Source organism: Hyperoodon ampullatus (assembly GCF_949752795.1).
Source record: "Hyperoodon ampullatus genome assembly, chromosome: X".
Classification (NCBI taxonomy): Eukaryota; Metazoa; Chordata; class Mammalia; order Artiodactyla; family Ziphiidae; genus Hyperoodon; species Hyperoodon ampullatus.
Genome location: NC_136913.1, coordinates 112666359 through 112691449, shown reverse-complemented (window position 1 = coordinate 112691449; position 25091 = coordinate 112666359). Strand labels below are relative to the sequence as shown.

General features: G+C 43.0%; 2 protein-coding genes across 3 annotated transcripts; one reads left to right on the top strand and one right to left on the bottom strand.

Moving 5' to 3' along the window:
• Positions 1 to 65: 65 nt before the first annotated feature.
• Positions 66 to 6196, top strand: LOC307069789 (fibrous sheath-interacting protein 2-like; the record flags this gene model as incomplete). The annotated part of the gene is given in 4 exon segments (XM_079728108.1): positions 66 to 863; positions 941 to 1744; positions 1748 to 2186; positions 6078 to 6196. Coding segments are annotated over 4 exon segments (2160 nt in total).
• Positions 1546 to 23034, bottom strand: RBMX2 (RNA binding motif protein X-linked 2). Of its 2 annotated transcripts, XM_079727854.1 has the most exons (7): positions 22970 to 23034; positions 22677 to 22792; positions 21028 to 21079; positions 16262 to 16391; positions 14400 to 14577; positions 13408 to 13934; positions 1546 to 1562 (listed from the first exon to the last, which is right to left on the bottom strand). In XM_079727854.1, exons 1-6 carry the CDS (start codon positions 22972 to 22974, stop codon positions 13432 to 13434), a joined length of 984 nt encoding a protein of 327 aa, XP_079583980.1. In that variant the 5' UTR covers positions 22975 to 23034; the 3' UTR covers positions 1546 to 1562; positions 13408 to 13431. The 2 variants fall into 2 exon arrangements, with proteins under 2 accessions (XP_079583980.1, XP_079583979.1); XM_079727853.1 differs by lacking the exon at positions 1546 to 1562 and having other exon boundaries at positions 13251 to 13934.
• Between the last annotated feature and the right edge of the window lie 2057 nt (positions 23035 to 25091).

Genomic DNA, 25091 nt, shown 5'->3' with positions numbered 1-25091 from the left:
ATGAAGTACAGAAAGATACATGCAAAAGAGGAGGCTCATTTCTCGGGAGAATAGCTGGTTTCATTATGAAGGTAATTGTGGACCACCATCTGCAGCCATTTTTATGTGAGGAAGAATCATTTCCCAGTGACTTACCCCAAAATGACCATGTCACTGAACTCTTGAATCCCATGAAAGAAAAAATACAGTCCTTCCCACAGGTTTCTGTATACTCTGCTGCATTTTTGGAAGATGTTGTAATTGATCTTGTTCGCAAATTTTATACTCTACCAAGTATTGCTGAAAATCCTAAGGACAAAGAGATATCAGAAAGAGGTATCATGGGCCTAGCTATAAAATTTGCAAATGCCCTGATAGGGGAATTTAGGAAAAGTGAAATTAAAGTTCTAGCAAATGCTGAAAAAATGTTTTCATTTCCACCGATAAAGAGACAAGTCGATAAAGTATCTGATTCTGTGTATGATGAGGTCATAGACATATATGGATCTAAAAATGTTCAGGAACATGATAGAAGTAACATTGTTATAGAGATGATTGCTGTTTTGGCCAAGAAGGCAATCTCTGCTTTCCAGATTCAACCACTTTTTTCGGGAAGCTGGTCTTCCACCTTCTTTTCATTTCTAGATGTGGATAGCATCATCCAAAGAGTTCAACACCTACCATATAAAACCTTTACAAAGATAAAGAGAAGCTTGAAGGAGAACCCAGTTTCTTCACTAGAACAATTATCTACACTTATTCCTCTAACCTCAGACCTGAAAGACAAAATGGACCCTTTGGAAATAGATGGAAGAGCACTTAATGGAAAAGAGAACTTCAAAAAGGAGAAGACATCAATGAAAACAGGCAGCATCCAGAAGCCAGTATGTACCAATATATTAGCATTATGAAGAGCGAAGTAACTACCCTAGCATCAGGGTGAGTTGGAGGTGTGCCAAAGAAAAAGAAAGAGGATGAAAAGAAAAAGGAAAGTTTAATTGGAAAAGATAATGAGAAGGTATCAAAACTCACTTCAACAACAACCAGTGTGAAAAGTAAAGATACTCAGGGGCCAGATTTGGGTACAGCACTTACAAAGAATGAAATCAAGAAGAAAGACCGTTTGGCTAGAAAAGATGAGAAAGGGAGAGGTGATGAGGTATACCAAAATCTTTCACCAGCTATCGATGATACAAAAAACAAGGTTGTCCTGGAACCAGATTTTAAAATAGATGATAAAAAGAAGAGTGACAAGAAAAAAGAAAGTTCATTAGGAAAAGGGGATAGACCTTTTGAATTACCATCTCTGAAATCCAAGGTGAGATACAGAGAGATCCAAAAGAAGAGGCGAGATTCTCCAGCTTACGCAGTTACAGATGACAAACAGATCTTGCATTCTAAACATGCCCAAAATGTCACTGGAATCATTTACAGAAATGTTTTAGAAATATCTTCTTTCCAAGGACCAGTGGATGACTCAAAATCCCCAAATCCTCTAGGTGATAAAGCAGCATATGTAACTCAAGCGGATGGCAAGGATTTTGCAAAACCTGCTTCAATGAATTCAGCCAAACAGAATGCTCCTGCAAAAGAGGAAGAGAATGAGAAAAGTAAAGATAAAGAGATTAAAAGTACACCTAGTCAACGGGACAATCCTCAGAACCCACCAGAAAATAAGCCCGGGATTTTCCCTGCTAACTTTTTAGAAGATGTTATCTTTGAAATAGTTAACAAATTGATTTTTTCGGATACAGATGATGCATGTTAAAATGTAAGCAAAGGTGTAAATCAAGCTGAGCTCTACGACATGGCTATGAAACTGATTGATTCCCTGTTAAAGGAGTTTTCAGATGCTCAAATTAAAGTATTAAACCCAGATCAAGGAAGTAGTTTCCTACCATGTGAAGATAACATTTCATCAGTTCATAAAGTACCTCTCAGGCAAAAAGAACTGTCTGTGGAAAAAAGACCTCCCAAGAAAAAGGCAATTATGGATAATATACCACCCATGCATGACACGGCACCTGCAACTAAAATACCTTCTTCAGATCAGGCACCTTTTATGGCTAAAATACCATCAATCAATAAAATGTTGGTCAATAAGATTGTTCACTCCTCTATATGCAATATTTTGCAGGAATATAGATCTCAAGACTCCATTTGCGAGGACATAAAGAGTAATAATAAAATAACAGAAATATCAGAAGGTTGGATTGATTTTTTTAAATTCAAATTAGATAGTATTTAAAAAGAGACTGTTCATTGAATTGATGAATTTTCCTGTCAAACCTAAAGTTAATATTGAGCCTTCCAGTAGGTTGATCTACACTGGGGGAGTACTGGGTCAGTTAACTAGTTAACATGAGCCAACTAGTTTGCTTTTTCTGAAACACTAATAATATTTCATTAATAATTTTGGTGGAAAGTATGTGGTGTGACTATAATTATGAGCTTACAACTACCAGGCTCCTGTGGGAAATATCTAGGAAATAAGGGTTTATCACATCTATATGTGGACTACAGCCCATGCTACTAGGATTTAATCATCTCTTTAACAGTGTATGTTTGTATTGAAAGTGATGAAATGGAAAAACCTAAAAGCAAGATTACTCTACCCGGCAAGGATCTCATTCAGATTCGACGGAGAAATTAAAACCTTTACAGACAAGAAAAAGCTAAGAGAATTCAGCATCACCAAACCAGCTTTACAACAAATGCTAAAGGAACTCCTCTAGGCAGGAAACACAACAGAAGGAAAAGATTTACAATAAGAAATCCAAAACAATTAAGAAAATAGTAAGAGGAACATACATATCTATAATTGCCTTAAACGTGAATGGATTAAATGCTCCAACCAAAAGACACAGACTGGCTGAATGGATACAAAAACACGACCCATATATATGCTGTCTACAAGAGACCCACTTCAGACCTAGGGACACATACAGACTGAAAGTGAGGGGATGGAAAAAGATATTCCATGCAAATGGAAATCAAAAGAAAGCTGGAGTAGCAATTCTCATATCAGACAAACTAGACTTTAAAATAAAGACTATTACAAGAGGCAAAGAAGGACACTACGTAATGATCAAGGGATCAATCCAAGAAGAAGATATAACAATTGGAAATATTTATAAACCCAACATAGGAGCACCTCAATACAAAAGGCAAATGCTAACAGCCATAAAAGGGGAAATCAACAGGAACACAATCATAGTAGGGGACTTTAACACCCCACTTTCACCAATGGACAGATCATCCAAAATGAAAATAAATAAGGAAACACAAGCTTTAAATGATGCATTAAACAAGATGGACTTAATTGATACTCATAGGACATTCCACCCAAAAACAACAGAATACACTTTCTTCTCAAGTGCTCATGGAACATTCTCCAGGATAGAGCATATCTTGGGTCACAAATCAACCCTTGGTAAATTTAAGAAATTTGAAATCGTGTCAAGCATCTTTTCCGACCACAACGCTATAAGACTAGATATCAATTACAGGAAAAAATCTGTAAAAAATACAAATACATGGAGGCTAAACAATACACTACTAAATAACCAAGAGATCACTGAAGAAATCAAAGAGTAAATCAGAAAATACCTAGAAACAAATGACAGTGAAAACACGATGACCCAAAACCTATAGGATGCAGCAAAAGCAGTTCTAACAGGGAAGTTTATAGCAATACAATCCTACCTCAAGAATCAAGAAACATCTCAAATAAACAACCGAAACTTACACCTAAAGCAATTAGAGAAAGAAGAACAAAAAAACCCCAAAGTTAGCAGAAGAAATCATAAAGATCTGATCAAAACTCCTGTATTCAAAATGACATAATTGAGAGCTTTATTATAAAATGATAAATATGTTGTACGTGAAGTGCCATGTTTTGAAGAATATAGGCTGGCCAGGGCACTTTCGCATTGATAGAGGGTGATAAACTACATCTCAGAATTGCATCTCAGAGTTGAGCAGTGACCAAGGACAGCCTGCAGAGTTCAGTGGCAAGTAGAAAAGATCCCATCTAGGTTTCTAACTAGCATGTCCAATCAAAGAGTAAAATCATTCTTCTGTGCCTTTAGTTTGACAGGGACACCTCCTCCCAACCCCTGCATTCTGCATATTACAGGAACTCGCTGGGAAGCAGTTATAAATTCAAATAACATATTTTTGCTCTGATAAGGGCTTTTGGAGGAAGAAATGCAGAAATGGACACCTTGTGCTAAGATGCTCAAAGTAGTAAAAGCCCCATAGAGGATAATTTATTAGAAATTACAATGATGCCTGTTTATGAAAACCCACAGTAAAGGGGGGACTTCTGGACCAACACATGCCCATTATAGCTTATGGTGTATTTTTTACAGATAGGGTTTTATTGGGAATCTAAATCAGTTCATGGTGAGAAGTGTTATTCTATAGCACTTGGCATGCATCACAGCCCATCCACCTTTGCCATAAACACCCCAGACATGTCTCTCTTCAGAGTGACCAGTGCCAACCAGGAGAACTCCACTATGCTGCCCACAAGCTGATCTGAGCAACATCAGGGTGTCTTGAAGGAGAGCTGGTCTCACCAACCTGGCTCCATTTTGACATATCTAACTCCTACTTCCAATACACTGAGAATGCCACACCTACTACTTGATTTCTCTTTTCAGCAGCTTTACTTTGAAAGGAATATGACTTGTTAGCCAAAGGGTTCATTGTGCCCCTAGGGATGAACTTTGTGTGTGCTGTTATTCTAGCCAGTGCCAATCTTGAACAATATGCAGAATCTATTAGTGACTGCAAACTAGGGGCAGTGTCTCAAAGTGTCATTCAGAGACTGCTTGCACCAGCATCACCCAGGATGCTTATTTGCAGAATCCTGGCCCTTCTCCAGACCTGCACAGTCAGTATCTCAGGGAAATCGTGTCCAGGCATCTGCATTTTTAACAAGACCCACAAATTGCAAAAACAAAGCTTCATTTTTCCCCTCAACATTTTCAGAATGTGGCTTTGCGGTACATGTCTCAATCCTGTAACTAAGTCTTTGTCTTGCTTTTTCAGAGGAGATCTCTCCATTCAAGCCTTTATCTTTCCCTCTGCAGATTTTGGCTTTTTCCTTATTAATTTCTTCATTGTTCTTATTTTGTTTAAACTACCAGCACATTCCAGTACTGCATTATTAATCTGAAAACCTGAACTATTTTCCCCCTTATTTGGGGGTAAATTTGCTATCTGCTACCTTAGTTTTAATCATAGATCCTTGAGGTTCCTACGGTTATACTGCTGGAGAAGATAAAAACTAGGGAACTGCAAGAGGTATAGGAGAACTTTGTCTTTTACTAGAAATAAGAAGGTATGTGCTTTATTGCCCTGTGTCTTTTCATGACATCCTGTCATGATGCATCAGCAACATAGATAACTGCTCATTTCTGTCCTTACAGATACAACAATCATTTCGTTAACATAAACTACGATATACTTTAAATAAGAGCCCTTTGCATAAAACAAGTGGTGCAGAAAAATGGGTCTAAATGGAGACTCTTATTGGCCACACAAGTCCTTTATAGCTCACACAACAAACAGATCACTTGGGGCTAGTCAACTGAAAATTTACCCAAAGTGAGTGAGAAACGATAGCCTTTTTAAATGCACTGCTGCTTCTGCCTGGATATTTTGAAATGGACACCAGTACTGCTGAGAGTTGAAAGTTACCTTTTCATGTGGAATTAGCTCATCAGGCTTTTTTGGATAGTTATCTGCTAGCACGAGGGAGGCAAGGCACTGCTGAGCTGGCTCAAGAAGCATCAGGGTGCAGGGAGTGCAGAGCTGGCCTGCACATCAGAAAGCCTGGGCCCTAGGGCAAATCTGGCCACTTTCTACCCACGTGACCTTAGATGAGGCATCTGACCTCACTGAATTTTTCCTGCTTCCTTCCCAGGGCTGTCAGAAGGAGAAAAATACTCTTTGTGAAAGCACTTTAAAAATCAAAAGCTATTATATAAATACTTCTTTCTGAATCCAAAATTATCACTCCCCTTGCCTGACAGCCTCAATTGGAAAGCCTGATAACTGACCACATTTCTCTTTTGGTTTGTTCACAGACTCTGATAAGCCCAGTACTTCCAAACAGGGGTCTGAAATGATGAGGAAGGTATCATCAGCTCTCTCCAAAGTGTTTTCAAGATCTAACGCCAATGTTCCCAAACCTTCCTCACCCTAACCCTCTCACCAAGACACAAGCTGAGGCTGCTACACCTGATATCAATTAGCATGTTGACCTTCCTCAAAAAATAAATGGTTTTTGAAGCATGACATTGTGTCCTACACGCTGATTTTTATAAATACTGAAAACAAGAGCAAAGAAAGCAAAAAAGGCAGCTGGAGAAAAGGAGGGTTTGATAAATACTTTTGATAAGCATTTTGGGATGAAAAGAGAAGCTGTGCCTCACGTATAGATGCATCTAACAGGCAGTGTGGGGTTTAAGCTCTGCTCTTGAGGGCCCTGCAGCCTTGCTGAGAAGATGAGACTAACTTAGAAGCAACAGTGTGACACCAATAAAACAACGTGTCATCACATATTTCAGGTGCCGTACGGGTTCAAAGAAGGGAGTCATTGCTGTGAGCTGGAGTGGTAAGGATAAGTTTCCTGAAGGAACTAGAATTGAGGCAACCCTCAAAGGACCAGTAGGATTAGACAGGCTTGGAAAGCACCAGGAAGGCTTTCCCCTTAGGTCACATAGCTGCATACAGTGCTGCCAGGCCTGAACGATTTAGTCAGCACTGTCCGATACGATGTTCTACGATGATAGAAATGGTCTATATCTGCTCAGTCTGATATAGGAGGCACTAGCCCCACGTGGCTATTGTCACTAGTATGATTGAGGAACTCAGTTTTTCATTTTGATTTATTTCAATTTAAATAGCCATATGGGGCTATTGGTTCCCTTATTGGACAGTGCAAGTCTAATTGGTACATGGCCTCAGGGCCACCAGCCAATTCTGATTAGGTTGAGGGATTCCCTGGAAGTTCACTTCCAAAGTCTATCCTCAAACACCTAAAGCAGTGTAGAGATCTGACTCCTCAGGGTGGGGGCTTTGAAGCCTCTAGGCATCCTCTTGGTCCCTTTAAGAGACATGAACCACCAATGTGGCCAGAGGGAAGTTCATGGTTTCCAATTATATTTGTGCCCCTGTACTTGCCAAAACTCAACTGATGGAGAAAGGATAGGCCCCACTGAGAACACCAAAGTCAAGGAATCACAAATAGCACATCGGAACCTCACCTGCCAGCTGGCCTCAAACACTGCTTGGCTAAAAACTGCTTCCATGGGACAGAAACACATGACGAAGATCACTCACTAGTCATCCTCATACCAAGGCTTTATCCAGGAATTTAGGCCAGTGGAAGGTCTCATATTTATACAAAATGCCCAAGGGAAATATTTCAAGGCAAGTAAATGTCTCTTATGCTGAACCTGTAGACCATAAATGTTATGTTAACTGAACTTTAGTAAATAGAATGGCAGGCAGTTCTGCCCAAGTATCACATATACCCAAATTTGGCTGCCTTCATCTACTCGCTCATTTCTGCCCTTACATACTGAAGTTCATCACAGGCAGCAGCATAAGTTTTAAAGTTAGTTTGTAAAGGTCCACAATAATGACCAACACTGGTCTTACATGTGGCTTTGTTTTTATTAAAAAGTAATACCAATCCAGTTTGGAATTCAAAAGTTACAAACGGTAAAGTGCAAAGTAAGGCTCCTTCCCTCTCCTCTCCCAGCTACCTGGTTCTCCTCTCCAGAAGCAATTTCTATTACCAATGGATAGAGTACCCTTCTCGAGATAGTCTATGGATAACAAGTGTATTATCGTATGACTTTAGAAAGAAGTATAATTGAACATCCTCCCTCAAAAAGGCAGAAAACAGAGAGAGAGGAAGAGAGGGAGGGAGGTGAGAATGGAAGGAGAGAGAGAATGTGCACATGCTATCTGACAGCTACTATGTCCTGATGGCACTGCTTGGGTCTGTTTCAATGGCTGCATTCGTAGCTTCAAATAAAGTCAGTCCTCATTTTTTAAAATGCTCTTTTGTCTAATGAACTAAATGCCAAAAGGTGAGCAGCAGAGTGGTAAGAAAGGCACCTACCATAGCTGTTCAAAGGCTGCTGGCCAAAATACATTAAGAATGTATGAGCTTGCAGCTCAATATCAAAAAAACAAACAACCCAATCCAAAAATGGGCAGAAGACCTAAACAGACATTTCTCCAAAGAAGACATACAGATTGTCAACAAACACATGAAAGAATGCTCAATATCATTAATCATTAAAGAAATGCAAATCAAAACTACAATGAGATATCATCTCTCAGCAGTCAGAATGGCCATCATCCAAAAATCTACAAACAATAAATGCTGAAGAGGGTGTGGAGAAAAGGGAACCCTCTTGCACTGTTGGTGGGAATGTATACTGATACAGCCACTATGGAGAACAGTATGGAGGTTCCTTAAAAAACTAAAAACAGAACTGCCATACGGCCCAGGAATCCCACTACTGGGCATATACCCTGAGAAAACCATAATTCAAAAATAATTCATAATCCATAATTCACAATGCTCACTGCAGCTCTATTTACAATAGCCAGGACATGGAAGCATCCTAAGTGTCCATTAAGAGATGAATGGATAAAGGAGATGTGGCATATATATACAATGGAATATTACTCAGCCATAAAAAGGAACAAAACTGAGTTATTTGTAGTGAGGTGGATGGACTTAGAGTCGGTCATACAGAGTGAAGTAAGTCAGAAAGAGAAAAACAAATACCATATGCTAACACATATATATGGAATCTAAAAAAAAATGGTCACGAAGAACCTAGGGGCAAGACAGGAATAAAGATGCAGACCTACTAGAGAATGGATTTGAGGATGTGGGGAGGTGGAAGGGTAAGCTGGGACAAAGTGAGAGAGTGGCATGGACATATATACACTAGCAAATGTAAAATAGCTAGCTAGTGGGAAACAGCCACATAGCACAGGGAGATCAGCTTGGTGCTTTGTGACCACCTAGAGGGGTGGGATAGGGAGGGTGGGAGGGAGGGAGATGCAAGAGGGAAGAGATATGGGGATGTATGTATATGTATAATTGATTCATTTTGTTATAAAGCAGAAACTAACACACCATTGTAAAGCAATTATACTCCAATAAAGATGTTAAAAAATAAAAAAAAAAATTAAAAAAATAAAGACCTTCACCAAGAACAGGCACAGATGCTCAGGGCCCATGGTGGACTGCCTCTCCTGAAAGAAACATTCGCTCTGCAAAATGTTCTTACAACTGCACCTCATAGTCTAAGAATTTTCCTACCCACCACTCCTTCATTCCCTGTCTTCCACTGGGGTTACACCTGCACCTAGTCCGACAGCTCTCCCCTGACTCCCTCCCCATTCTCCTTCACAGGCATTTACCCTAATATATCTCTCATGTGTTTAATCCCATCTTGGCACCTGCTTCTCAGAGAACCTAAACTATCACAAATGGTGCCCATGGTGGTCCAAGAAAACAGGCTGTGTAAGATGGGGTCTAGGACTGCTTCAGTCACTGCCTGCTGGGAAAAATGGACACTGTCCTGAGGGGGTAGGGGGCATAGATAGTCCCAGGCATGGAGCACCCAACTGCTAAAGATTTCTCTGGATATGACCTGGGAAAACTCAAGAGGACAGACTTACAGATGTGGCGATTCAGACTTTTGAAAACAGGGGAGGCAGGAGCTGGGACAAAGTGAGAGAGTGGTAGTGTATATATGGACATATATATACTACCAAATGTAAAATAGATACCTAGTGTAAAGCAGTTGCATAGCACAGGGAGATCAGCTCGGTGCTTTGTGGCCAGCTAGAAGGGTGGGATAGGGAGGGTGGGAGGGAGGGATATGCAAGAGGGAAGAGATATGGGGATATCTGATTCAGTTTGTTATGAAGCAGAAACTAACACACCATTGTAAAGCAATTATACTGCAATAAAAACGTTAAAAATAATAAAATAAAATAAACCCACCCCCCCAAAAAAAAAGAAAATAGGGTAGGAATAAGGCCTACAGAAACAGTGGAAATGGCTGGACAGTGTTAAGTTGTACTGATGCCCTGCAGCAGGGTAGTGAGAAATGGATGAGAGTTAATAAGTAGCTAAAGGCTAAGTGTGAGAGCCAGAGGGCCTCTGTGGAGCTTCCAAAAAGGTCCTTAGTTCCTGCAGTGGAGGAGTGGACACAGCAGAGCAACCAAGAGGTCATAAGAGTTGCAGAACTCCAGGGAGATTAAATGCTCAATATTTAACATGTGGCAGGTCTGCTTTGCTGCAGTCAGGGCCACATGACTTCATGTGCTTGGAAACCCTGAGACCCTGAAACATGGGGTAGGAACATCTGGCCAGACATCCCTGAAAGTGTTGGTTCTGCAGACACCCCCATCCAGCCCTCAGTTTGCAGAGGGAGCCACTCTTCCCAAATAAGAGCTAGCATACCCCATGCTGGAAGATGCTACAGCGGCTGCTCCCCACATCGGGCAATCGGTCCCACCCCCTCCCCCAAGGAGCTGTGTCCAGCCTCTCTCCTGGCTACCAAACTGATAACTAGGATTAAATTCCAGCTTTACCTGGCTGGGGAAGTACCGGGCCTAATAAAGGAGAGAGTATACACCAAAAAGCTGCAAGAATTAACTGGCAGGTACTGACAGGAACCAAGGAAACACTGGGTTTGCCTTTCAAGGGTGCTGTATCAAGAGGGCCAGAAAAGCAAGAATTTAGACTTGGGAGCACTTTCTCAGTATACAGGATTTAACCCCCTCCCTGGCAAGGACTGCTGGGGGTGAGCAGTCTCTACTAAGGTGGCTCTTAGAGGACTGGAGAAAGTGCTGGCCACCACTAAGCAAAGGAGAAACACCTGAGCTGTCCTGGCAAGGGACCAAGGAAGGAATGAAAAGGCCGAGGGGAGTAGGTATGCTGGAGTGAAGAGATTACATGAGGTCAAAAACCTCACCAGAGGGTAGTGTTCCACAGGGGGGCCCAGAAGACATCCCATTCACCGAGGCCATCAGGAACACACTGGTGAAAGGGGCACCAGCATCACTAGGTTCAGAGGTGGCCTCCTCTGCAGGCCAGGGATGGCAGTAAGAGACCATCACAGAGCTGCAGCCCCAGAGTAAGACACCCAGGTAGAGGAGCTTATCCACCAGAAGCCAGGAGGCCACAAATACCAAAATGAACCACACGGTCTGAAGGGCAGCCAAGGGGGCTTTACCCAAAGGGACTCGTGGAGATGGCACGAATGGACCATGGTGTTCCTAGAAGCAATACCGAGAGCCAACAAGGGTATCACTCAAGATCTACAAGCTGAAAAAGACAAGAGTGGAGAAACAGGGGGTTGAGGGAGGGTCCTCAGGCAAAGTGTGAAGATTTCTGCATCACATGTTAACACCCATCAGAAAACATCATAGAAGAGGCACTGAACCATCAAGCAGATACAATGACTCAGCCAGGTGCAGGGGCCTTCCTCAGTTACCACACAATTGGCATGATGGACACATAAGAAGAGTGGCCACAATGGCTGATGGAGGCCCAACAGCAAGGATTCCTGCTTACCAAGGCTCATCTAGCAGGACTCCTCTGACAGGTGTCTTTGTCTCAAGGGCTCACCACTGGTCTTGCTGAAATATTCTTAGAACTCCACAGTGGTGTAAGACTTTTCCTACGCAACTTCCTTCCTTCCTTCCCTTTCTTCTCCAAGAAGTTAGACCTACATCATTGTCTGACAGCTTTCCCAGACTCCTCCAGTTCCCTCTCCTTTTTCCTTCATGGGCATCCCAACCCCCAGATTTCTTGCACATCTAATCTAGGACCCGTACTAACACACCACGTAATCTAACTTAGTGCATTCACTATTAAAGCTCTAGTCCTCTGTTTTACAGGGTCACAAATTCCACTTTAATAATTCAGCAGGGGTATTAAGGGCCTGTGAACTACTTACCAAACTCATAAGGGATTGACTGAGAAAAAAGAAAAAGAATCTCAAAATGAGAAAGAACTACCAAGCAGACCAGCTAGATACACAATGGAGCCGACAAAATGTGCCCATCTCATCAAGAGCAGCTACTCGAAAAGCAGACTAAGCCCAGAAGCAGTCTGGTATGTCTGGAACATGAAAAGGGAACTGGCTAGCCAAAAGGTGGAAACAACCCACATGTCCATCCACTCAGGAATGGGTAAACAAAATCTGGAATATCCATACAATGGGACATTATCCATAAAAAGGAATGAAGTACTGATACAATATGGATGAACCTCAAAAACATTATACTAAGTGAAAGGCACCGAACACAAAAGGCCACATGTTATATGATTCCACTTATATGAAATGTCCAGAATAGGTAAATCTACAGAAATGGAAAGCAGACTGGTGGTTGCCAGGGACAAGGAGGAAGAGGGAATGAGGAGTAGCTGCTTAATGGGTACAGGGTTTCATTTTGGGATAATGAAAGTGTTTTGGAAGTAGATAGGGTTGGTGGTTTTACAACACTGTGAATGCACCAAATGCCACTGAATGTTCCCTTTAAAATGGTTAATTTTATGTTAATTTCTTCTCAATAAAATAAAGTTGTAAGGAAAAGATGTGGAGACATATCAACCAAAACAAAAACAAAAACAAAAAAATCTAAAATTTCAAAAAGGCGGGGGGAGGGGAGTTAGGAAGGGAGCAGGCTGATGTTAAGAATCCTTACCACATTCACCGCAAGCTGTCTGAGCCTAGTGAAGCCACACTTCTCTACTCTATGGTTATACCTGCCAACTGGAAAGGTTACTGCAAGGGTTCTAAATATCTCACAAAGACTGGAATTCTAGAATTGCCTGGTATTTCCCCTTCCTGGCCATTTCATCATAAATTGGGGTCACAAATTCAAGGGCCATATTTATGAACCCAAATTTAGGATACATACTCTGGTTAAGTACCAAAAGTACCAAGTATACTCCCAGGGACAATGGATTTTGCTCAAAAATCCAGGACATTTAGCTGTTAAAAACTACAGCTCTCTCAATGATTCTAACACTCAAGGGAGTTAATAAAAGAACTCATCCTCAGATATTTTACGTATAGAAATAGTAAAAGCATAACTGAATTTCATTGCATTTTAAAAACACAGTTCAGGGGCTTCCCTGGTGGCGCAGTGGTTGAGAGTCCGCCTGGCAGGGGACACGGGTTCGTGCCCCGGTCCAGGAGGATCCCACATGCCACGGAGGGGCTGGGCCCGTGAGCCATGGCCGCTGAGCCTGCGCGTCCGGAGCCTGTGCTCCGCAACGGGAGAGGCCACAACAGTGAGAGGCCCACGTACAGAAAACAAACAAACAAACAAAAAAACACAATTCATTTCCAATTCTACCATGCAGTTGAACAGGCTGTGGCTTCAGTGATGCCTGTGGTCACTAGGATTAGAGGACTCCCGGTCCCGGGAGTGCCGGGCCCTTTTACGCCTGTGGGATTTATCTTGACTCCTACTTCTACTTCTGTGACTACGCCCCTCAGAGTGCCCACTGTGCCGGCTGCAATGTGCATCTGAGCTTCGACCTCTGTCTCTATCTCTGTTCTTATCTTCTCTCTCTTCCCTCCTGCTTGATGACTTGTGTTCGTGCTTGGGCTTCTCCTTCCTCGGCTCCCTCTCTCGGTCCTCTGTTCCACCACGGCAGGTCATCCTGATCTCAGGGGAGCTGGGGTGGGGCTTCCATACCTCCCTGGACTCTGACTTCTGACCCCTCTCTGAGTTCTTCCCACTGTGCTTTTTAGAGCCAGGGTCATCCTTTTCCTTTATCATCTTGCTTCTGGGTGATGAAGAGGAGGCTGGCTGCTCTGCCTGTACCTCCTGGTCAGTCTTCTCTTTTTCTTTCTTTCTTTTCTTTTTTTCCTTTCTGTCTGGAGGAAAAGAAGGGAAAAATAAGAAAAGGAAGATGGAAAAGATGGAGGACATGCAAAAGGAAAGCATCCTTGGCAGCAGCGTGAAGCAGTCACAGTCTCTACTTCCAGAAAAGTGCCTCCGAGAAGCCAAGCTGGATGTCTGTCATCCTTGATAAGTCGAGTTGCTGTATAAGGCAGCTCCCACTCTTAATTATCTCTTTAAAGACCCTACCTCCAAATACAGTCGCATTCTGAGTTACTGGGTGCGGGGGGGCGGTTAGGACTTCAACATATGTATTTTGGTGGACAGAATTCAGCCCATACCATTAGCCTTCTGCTGATACCTCTCCTCTCCCAATTAAAGTAAGCTTCCCCACACCTTCCCCCTTCACACTTAAGAACTGATTATCAACTCTCAGTGAATGCTAAGAAGAGCAAACACTAAGCCTACCCAGAATCTTCTCTTGGGCCTTAATGCTTTACCTTTTTTGTGTTTTCTGGTGGGTTTGCCATCTTCAGAGCCCTCAGATGAACTCAGTGAGGGAGTGTGAGCCCCGCAGCCCCTCTCCTGCAGCTCTTTGGTCACCTCATCCATTTCTTCTGAGTCCTTAGGAGCCCGATAGTTAGACACATGATCCACTCGGATAGTTCTTCCTTTGATCTAAGACAGACAGGCAGTGCTTCAGCAAAGACAGCCCTCCTATCTAACTATTTGAACCCAGCTGCAGAAATCCATGGTTTGAACCATACCCATTACCCTCCCGCTATTCTATTTCTCGGGAAATCTCGAAAGCAGACCTGCCCAACTGGTGTGTCACAGCACATATCCCTACACATTAATTCGCTCAGCCCTTGGGGCAGCCAGGTGGGGCCTGGGGCAGCTGGAGCCCCCAGGGCAGTTGTACTAGGCAGCCTCATCAGTTTACCCCAGAGTGCCATACTAATATCTTCATGTTCTACGTGTGTCATGAAGTGAAAAGAGCCCGGGAAGTACTGCCACAAAGCACAAGCAGCACGGAAAACTGTAAGAGTTCAGACGCACAATGAATTACCCTCAATCTGTAACACCCACAGTGAAACACACCATGAAAAAGCCTGGCAGCAAGAGGGAATTCCTGAAATTGAGCTCAATGCTACAGCTGCTTTCTCGACACAGCAATTAGGACGAGGCCAGAGCAGACCAATAGTTGGGAGGGGAGAAGGAATCTAGAAAGGACTTTTTTTTTCCTTAAGCCCTCATACCTTGCTCTACCCCCACCATACTGGAACAACTGGCTCACACTGATACTATCGCTGCAAAGCACAACTCTCCAGGTGAGCAACAAAAAACTGACCCCTTACTTAAAACAAAAACATTCAGGCAGATACAGACTTATTCTATAGACAAAGCCATCTGAAATTTGAAATGTCTGGCTTTTACTGTTCCATTCAAGAGCAAGTTTTTACTCTTACCTTTAAGCCTGAGCACTTTCTATCATCTATCCTATTCCCCATTTCAAAACATTTTTGAAAACCTTCCCTTTATGGTGACTCCCTTTGACTGCTGGCTCTCTTAAAAATCAAGCCTAGAACCTTTTCCCACCCTGTCCTATAATCTCCAGTTGTTCCACACTGGTGCAGTCAGTGACAAACTCTCCAAGTCAAGAGTTACCCCTCTGACCTGTGACAATGCTCGTTCAACGGCAGTGCTTTTCCTAAACAAGCAGAGGGACCACGTGGAGCACAGATAAGCCTGACTTGCCCCATCCCCTTCTCTCAGCCAAACGTCTCACTTACAAGGGTGGAAGAGAGAGGGGAACAGAGGAGAGAAAACTTCAGAATGAGTTACTTTTATAGAATTTGTCATCAGATTTTAACTAGAGAATTTCCAGGGCCCAGTACTGCTAAGTCAGTGGAGACATATGACAGATATACATGGCTATGTCCTCAGCCATGAAACCATGATGGAGCCCCGAATTTCCTGACACAGGACAGCATGGAAGAGCAGCGTTTGCTAGTCTCTTTGTTCTCCAGTATACCAGAAATGAGAGTGGAGTGTGAGGAGGGAAAGGTGAGAAATGGAGGCCTGGTTGGGTGCCGGGTGAAGGGGAGTGGGGGGTCATGGTACCTATGCTCCTGAGGAGATGGTTTGCTAAGAGATGGGTAAAAGGAACAAGTGCTGGAAGAGTCATGAGCCAATGGAATTATTTCCTGGGATCATCTCCTAGTCAATATGTCCCCACACCTCTGCAACCCTCACAACACACCCAGCTGACCAATACTGCCCTTGAGCCTGTGGCTATCAGGTGGGAAATGAAACTGAAGCCCTACATGAAGGAAAAGTTCTGCTTAGTAAGCATACTCACCTTGATCCCATTAAAATTGTCAACAGCCAGAATTGTGCTCCTCTGGTCTTCATAGCAGAGGAAACAGAATCCTTTGGATTTCCCAGTCTTCTTGTCCCGTACCAAATTAATGTTAACAATTTCGCCATATCTATTTATTTTATAAAAGAGTAAGACACTATTGATTTAAAATGTAAAAACTTTCAGATTGGATAACAAAACAAAATTCAAATAATATAGTCTGTACGGGAGACACATCTAGAACAAGATGACAAAGAAAGGTTAAAAATAAAAAGTTAGGGCTTCCCTGGTGGTGCAGTGGTTGAGAGTCCACCTGCCGATGCAGGGGACGCGGGTTCGTGCCCCGGTCCGGGAGGATCCCACATGCCGTGGAGCGGCTGGGCCCGTGAGCCATGGCCGCTGAGCCTGCGTATCCGGAGCCTGTGCTCCGCAACGGGAGAGGCCACAGCAGTGAGAGGCCCACGTAACGCCAAAAAAAAAATCAAATTAAAAAATTAAAATAAAAAGTTAGACAAAGATATATCAAGAACACCCAATTAAGAAATGGGTGGTAGGGCTTCCCTGGTGGCACAGTGGTTGAGAGTCCGCCTGCCAATGCAGGGGACACAGGTTCGTGCCCCGGTCCGGGAAGATCCCACATGCCGCGAAGTGGCTAGGCCCGTGAGCCATGGCCACTGAGCCTGCGCGTCTGGAGCCTGTGCTCCGCAATGGGAGAGGCCACAACAGTGAGAGGCCCGTGTACTGCAAAAAAAAAAAAAGAAATGGGTGGTAGTATTAAAATCAAAGAAGAATTCAAGGCCAACAAAAAAAAAACATTTACATGTGACTAAGAGGGCTCTTTTGCTCTGAAAAAGGTCCTAATACATAACAAAAGTCATGAAATTTTATGCATAAATCAACAAATCAAAAATTATAATTAAAAATAGGATGAGCAAGTAAGAGTGAAAGTTATGAGAGATTTTAACACACCACTTTGAGTTCATAACACATGAAACTGAGAAAAACAGGCCAGAGGAATTAATTAATATAAAATTATATAATATAAATACAAATAAACATATAACTAATAATATAACAATTATATTGTTAAAAATATTAACATCAGACTAGTATATGTACAGATATATTTGATTGTACAGAAAGATGAGACTTTCTTCTCAAGAATCCATGAAACACATATTAAAATTGACTGTAGACTAGGTCTCAAAGTAAACCTCAATCATCTCTAAAAACAGCACAGACCATATTCTCCAACCACAATGTTAAACAGCTGGAAATAATATATTAAAACAAAAAATACCCTACCTAGAACTTGAAACCTATTCTCCAAGCTAACAAACTGGATGAAAGAGAAAGTAAAACAAAATAAAGAAAAGAAATCAATGGCAGACTATTTAGAAAATAACAAAAATGGGAATATATACCAAAATTTATGGGATGTGGCTAAAACCACACTCAAGAAAATCTGTAGGTTGTACATCCCCTAAAAAGTCGATGTTACCATAACATAATTTAAACATATGAATAAATGAATGCATAAAAATTAAAAAATAATAATTTTGCATAGCAAAAAGATCACAATAAGCAAAGTCAAATGACAAACTAGGAGAAAACGTTTGCAATTTATATCACAGGTTAAGGACTAGAGAGCCATTTTTTTATTTTTGCTATAAAAGACATTATCAGGACAACTGGTGGAGTTGAATAAAGTCTATAGATTAGATAATAATACTGCAACAGTGTTGATTTCCTGAATTTGATCACTATACTGAGGCTAAACAAGAGAATGTACTTGTATTTTGGGAAATACACATTGAAGAATTTAGGAGTAAATGTGCATCGTGTCTGCAACTGACTCTCAAAAGGTTAAAAAAATATGTACAGGTGGTGAGAAATAATAACAAAGCATATGTGGTAAAATGCTAACATCTGGGGACTCCGAGTGAAGGGCGTACAGGTATACTTTATACTATTTTATAACTTGCCTGTTTTAAGCCAGAAATTATTTCAAAATAAAAAGTAAAAGAAAAACAGAATACAGGAGTTGGCTCGAAGGGACTACTACAGACCAAACTGGGACAATTTGAGCATCAAGAAATAATAATAACGGCAATGTAGTATAACACATCAAATAAAAAAAAAAGTCCACAGCAATACAATACATGATAAAGTGTTACAACAATAAGTTAATACCCTTAACACATGAACGGCTCTTGTAAAATCAGTAAGAAAATGAGGGATACACTAATAGGGAAAAAAATAGGCAAATGATATTAATAGACAATTTACAAAGAAAAAGAAATAATAAAGGCCTGTAAATCTATGAAAGGATGTTCAACCTCCCTGATGATGAAATAAAGGCAAAGTAAAATAATACTGAGAGGCTGTATGGCAAATATTTTTTTAAATAACCATTACTGATTTGGATTCAGACAAATGAGCATTCTAGTGAGAGTGGAAATTGATACAACCTTTTCAGTGGAAATTGAAACAACCTTTTCAGAGTAATTTGGCAATGTTTATAAAACATCTTAAAAATACTACCATACTGATCCAGTAATTTCACTAAGGAAGCCATCAGGGATGCATACAAAGATGTATATATTACAATGTATATTGCAGTATAATTTATAACAGCAAAATGTTAGAAATAACGCCCAACTTTGAAAAGAAGACAATAAAGAAAAACACCAAGATGTTAACAGCTTTTCCTTAAAGTACATTCTATTTTCTTTATACTTTTTCTTTTTGCCAAATGTTCTTTTTTTTTATAACTATAAATTTTTTAACATCTTTATTGGAGGACAATTGCCCCACAATGGTGTGTTAGCCTCCGCCCTACAACAAAGTGAATCAACTACATACACATACACACACACACACACACACACACACACACACACACGTCCCCACATCTCCCCACTCCCGCATCTCCCTCCCTCCCACCCTCCCTATCCCACCCCTCTAGGTGGTCACAAAGCACCAAGCTGATCTCCCTGTGCTATGCGGCTACTTCCCACTAGCTAGCTGTTTTACGTTTGGTAGTGTATATATGTCCATGCCACTCTCTCACTTCGTCTCAGCTTACCCTTCCCCCCCCATATCCTTAAGTCCATTCTCTAGTAGGTCTGCGTCTTTATTCCCGTCTTGCCCCTAGGTTCTTCATGATCATTTTTTTTTTAGATTCCATATATATGTGTTAGCATACAGTATTTGTTTTTCTCTTTCTGACTTACTTCACTCTGTATGACAGACTCTAGGTCCATCCACCTCACTGCAGATAACTCAATTTCGTTTCTTTCTATGGCTGAGTAATATTCCATTGTATATATGTGCCACATCTCCTTTATCCATTCATCTGTCGATGGACACTTAGGTTGCTTTCATGTCCTGGCTATTTTAAACAGAGCTGCAATGAACATTTTGGTACATGGCTCTTTTTGAATTATGGTTTTCTCAGGGTTTTGCCAAATGTTCTACAATGACTATACATTACTCTGATAACCAGAAAACAAAATACTTTTTGAAAGCCACTGTTATGAGTCGCAAAGGCAATCTTCATGGAGAGCAACGTATATAGCCAGAACAGAGAACTGGAATAAACACACACACTAGCTGTGTGAAATAAACACACTCAATGCAAATAAGACAAAAACAGCTCCCAGATGGAAGGCTGGATCAGGTGGAGGTATCACAAAGGGGTGGTAATTATAGGCTGTACCTGCTGTGAACTTCCCAATACCCAGGAGTTGGAGGAAGCAGCCTCTGTCCCTCTCAGGGCCCTCTACCATGGCCTTCTTCTTGCCCAATTTCTTTCCCATGGTCTTCTGCCCTATATGCTCCCCAACCATTCTGCCAGAACCTGCTGCCCCCTAAGTTGCCCAACCACTCAGCCAGGCCCCTCTGCCCACTGGATGGCCCAACCATGCCCTGCCACGGAAATGACTCTGCCAGGGTGTGCTAGCAGTGTTTGCTTGCCCAACCCCTTTTACCATGGTCCTCTGCCCCTGAGGGCTACACAGCCCAGGGGTCATGGCCCTCTGCTCCTGTGAGCTGCCAAGGCCCTCTGGCCCTATGGACTAACTACTCTATGTAGCTCTGGGGTTGTGCCCAACCCCTCTCCTACCAGCTGCCACTACTAGTGTGAGCTGCCAAGACCCTCTCCCACCCAGTGCTGCTGCTATCATCCCATAGCAGAATGAAGAATATAACATTCTCCTATACATTCTTATTCCTCAGCAGCCTGTGATTCTCAGCCTCCGGTTAAAGAGGCTGGCTCTGCTCACTAACCTTACACTAATCTAGAAACAAAGCAAGCAAACTATTGACTAAACCTCTTGCTTTTTTCCCAGTTCCTCTGTGCTTTGCCCTAATCCTACAATGCCACACAGGTGTGGGCCCAGAAGGGCCCCGTGATCATGAGTTACCACTAGTTTGTAGGAGCCCGAAGAGATGGGCCAACACAGTACCTTCCTGGGAGTTCCAGCCTGTTCCAGTGTAGGCCTCAGTAAAAAAGTAATAAAAATAGACCAGAATCCCCAAGACAGCCTCCTAAATCATCCAACTTCTTGGATCTTCCACATTGGGAGAGTACCAGAACCATGTCCTGGGACTGATCTAAACTAGAGCAGAAGCTCCAGCCCTCCCCATGCAGGGAGGCCAGTCAGCCGAGAATTAAAATAAATGGTTTTTGTGATGCCATAAAATGTGTTATGGAAGCAAACTATTCTGATGACTGAGAAGGCAAAAAATGAAAGGGGACTTACTGTGAGAACACACAGATGATGTCCCCTTCCGTCAGCTCATAAGGAAGCCCTCCTAGAAGAAAAAAAGACACATTTCAGTTCAGCAAACATTTACCAAGTGTCTACTATGTGCCATGCATGCATCAAGCCAGGCACTGGGGGTGCAAAGAAGAGTAAACAACAGGGCCTGCCCTCAAAGAACTCACAGTCTGATGCAATGACAGAAACACATAGAAGATGTAGCAGTAGTACAGAAAAAACAGTGATTAACTTTGAGTGGAAAGATCGGGGCCACCCCTAACCAAACTAATCCTCCTCACATCCAAAATCTTCTGGACAAAGCAGATAGTTTCCAGCACAAAACTTGGATTCCATAAACATATCTTGAACTCATGTGCTCTTTATCTACAAATTCAACAGCTAACATCCAAAATCAGTTTAAATATGCAAATATTAACCCCAACTCACACAGACTAAGGATTATAAAGTCAATTGTTAAGCATTTCATAGGAAATAAATTCCCCTGCAAATGTTTCCTTCCTCATCAGTAGAATGGGGATATTAGTATTTACTTCACAGAATTGTTATAAGAATTAAATAAAACAATGTTTATAAAATGCTTAGCACAGGGCTTCCCTGGTGGCACAGTGGTTGAGAGTCCGCCTGCCGATGCAGGGGATACGGGTTCGTGCCCCGGTCTGGGAAGATCCCACATGCCGCGGAGCGGCTGGGCCCGTGAGCCATGGCCGCTGAGCCTGCGCGTCCGGAGCCTGTGCTCTGCAACGGGAGTGGCCACAACAGTGAGAGGCCCGCGTACCGCAAAAAAAATAAATAAATAAAAAATAAAAAAAAATAAAATAAAATGCTTAGCACAATGTCTGGTGTAATAACCTCTTTGAATAAACTGAAATTACTGGATGTGACACAAGTGAATACAGAGATGGTGATATGACCACGGATAGAAGGCAGGAGCTAATTAGATGAGGAAAATAAATTCTGAGGGAAGGGGAATGGGGCGGGAGGGAGTTGGCAATAATATGGGATGGGGCTAAGACCATGAGTTCTAGAATCCCATAGTTCTGGCTGTTCCACTTAATAGCTATGTGGAAGGAAGTCCATTAACTTCTCTGCAACTCAGTTTCCTTAGCTGTATAAATGGGGGTACGGGGGGTGATAAAAATGGTCTCTGAGGGCTTCCCTGGTGGCGCAGTGGTTGAGAGTCCGCCTGCCGATGCAGGGGACACGGGTTCGTGCCCCGGTCCGGGAAGATCCCACATGCCGCGGAGCGGCTGGGCCCGTGAGCCATGGCCGCTGAGCCTGCGCGTCCGGAGCCTGTGCTCCGCAACGGGAGAGGCCACAACAGTGAGAGGCCCGCGTACCGCAAAAAAAAAAAAAAAAAAAAAAAAAAATGGTCTCTGAGAAACCAAGTGGCACGATTCTTAGCATAGTGAATGACAAGCAATACCTATCATGAGCACTGACTTGGCAGAGAGAGAAAACTAGAAATGGGGGAGAAAAAAGACATGGAAAACGGATTCACAGGCAGAGAGCGGAAGGAAATAAAAGTGAGTGATGAATGTCGGGAGGACTGAAGGGCGGGAATGCTGAAATGTTAGGGAGCAGGTCAGGAGAGAATGAGGAGCCCTACGGGAGAAAGATGTGGGCCTCACCCAAGAAGATCCAGGCGCTGTCCTTGTACTCGGAGTGCCAAGACACCTTCTCCGCTACCCCCAGCTGGACCTCACGCTCATTCAGCTCGTTGATCAGTTTAACTTTAGTTAAAGGGCTGCAGAGGGAGCGGAAAAGCGCACAAGTAAGCGCGGCCCGGCCTGAGGTAAAGGAGAGCAAAACTGGGGGACTAATTTTCTAGTTTCCCCGCCTCTCCCGCCCCTCAGCCCCGGTAGGCCACCTCCGGCTGACCGTCCCCGACACCTCCCCTCAGAGGGAAGCTCTGGGGCCTTACTTCATCTCTGCGGGTTCACTCTCAGAAGCTAGCAACCGACTTCACGCTCAGAACCTAGGAAGCGACTTCCGGGAGAAGCCGTTAGACGCATGCGCAGCCCCGGCGCCGCGCGCCCATTGGTCTCCGCGGAGCTTGCGCCGCCCCGGAAGAGCGCAGCCGCGCGCCCATGGGTCTCCGTGGAGCTTGCGCCGCGCCGGAAAAACGTAGGCGCGCGCCCATTGGTCTCCGCGGAGCTTGCGCCGCGCCGGAAGAGCGCAGCCGTGCTGCGGACGCGGCGCCTGCGCACTAGGTCGAGAAGCGGCTTTCCTGGTTTGGTGAACTCGTTCCTTCAGAGTTTTTCTCTGGTCCCTCCCTTCCTCTGTGAAATCGGGCAAGAGTGCGAGCCTGGTCTGTTACAGGACTCCTAGCTCTTGGACGACGCCTGGCATTGATTGGGTTAGCTATAAATGTTTGCTGAATTAAGACTGAAAAAGGTGCCTGATACGGCGACTTGAGTCCCAGCCTTCGCTCCCAGGGCTAATTCCCACTCCATCCTTCACTCTAGCCGATTACTCACACGCACACCCCCATCAAATCATCCCTGTTCGGGAGTGACGGCAGAAAAGTGAAGAAGATACGTGAGGGGGTAAATCTTTTTTGTCTCTCAAATCCCAATGCATAGGCAACTGACAAGTGTGCCTCCATAGGCTGAATTGAATACCCAGATTTGTGTGAAAGCTGCTACCCCTTTTCCATAGTCACTCTCCTACTCAAGCGGGAGGTAGAAATTCATATTGTTAAATTAATAGCTAACGGTTGAGCAGAAAATGCTAGATTGTGTGCTAATCAATTTACATGCATTGGCCCTCTATCCTTGTAACAACCCCGTGAAGTCTATAGATACAATTATGCTCCCCATTTTATAGAAGAAACTGAGGTTTAAAGGAGTTAAAGAGCTTGAAAGGTACTCTCTCTCTACCCATCAGGTCTGGCTGATTCATCAGTCCTTACTGAGCACCTGTATTTGTCCTGTACAGAAAGTCTGTAGACAGGATTGTAAGGTTGGGTTCTCTGCCTTCAAAGAGCTATAATATCATCGAGGGGACATGGTATATTTACTTGATAGATTTTACTCCAGAAATAATCAGGAACATGTAGAAGAGGTGGTGGCATATAATGTGTGAATAAACCATATTGAAGACTTGAATCCATCTTGCATATGTGGACATCAGTATCTGGTCTCAGATCATGCATGGTCTAAAAGTGAAATTCCAGAGCTGTGTAGTTCTCTGTGTAGGCCTAGCTCAGAGCCCCAGAAACTAGGCACTTCAAAAAAGTACTTTGGTGACGATGGTGATGATGACAACTGTACCCTCAGTGGTTCACGATGTACCCAATGACTTGCCAAGAAGCAGAACAGAGGCTGCCCATAAATGACAGTTTCTCTTTATTCATTCTGTGGCTCTTCCCCTCCCCTACTCCAACCCAGCTATTCATTAACTTTGTAGAATTACCTTGGCAATGAAAACTAAACAGTGACAGATTGCATATGGGTTTTATCTGTTCCTAGAAACCTTAGGTTGCTTAGTTGTAGGGTTGAAGTAGTCACTGCAGAGTGGTAAACTAGCATGCAGTATTATCTGGCTGGATTCATCAGGCAACTGTGAAATGAGAGAATTGGAGCAATACCTGGGCCTCAGTCATCAGAGTTCAAAAGGAAGATGAAGCAAAAGAGGAGAATAAGATGAATGAAATAATAGCCACCTTGGATGGCAAACGCTGGTCCTCCTCTCAGACATTAAATTCAGAGGGTCCTCTGGACTCCCATCCCCTTTCCACTCAGACTTATGGAAATCTCTAGGCATATCTTACCTACCAATTCCTACCAATTGGAAGCGCATCCATGGAGATGTCCCAGGTAAACTGGGAAGATTTTTAGCTCTCCCAGCTTCTACTCCTTTCTCCACCAATAACATTCATTTAGCACCCACTGTATGCAGAGCTCATTTCTACTTTCAGTGGGTAATACTAAGGAAACTGAAGGCAGTCCCCACATTCAAGGAAAAGCTGAACGATATGTCTAGCCAAATTCATCTCTCCACTTCCCACCACCACACCACATCCCAAAACAGCCTTCCCTCAC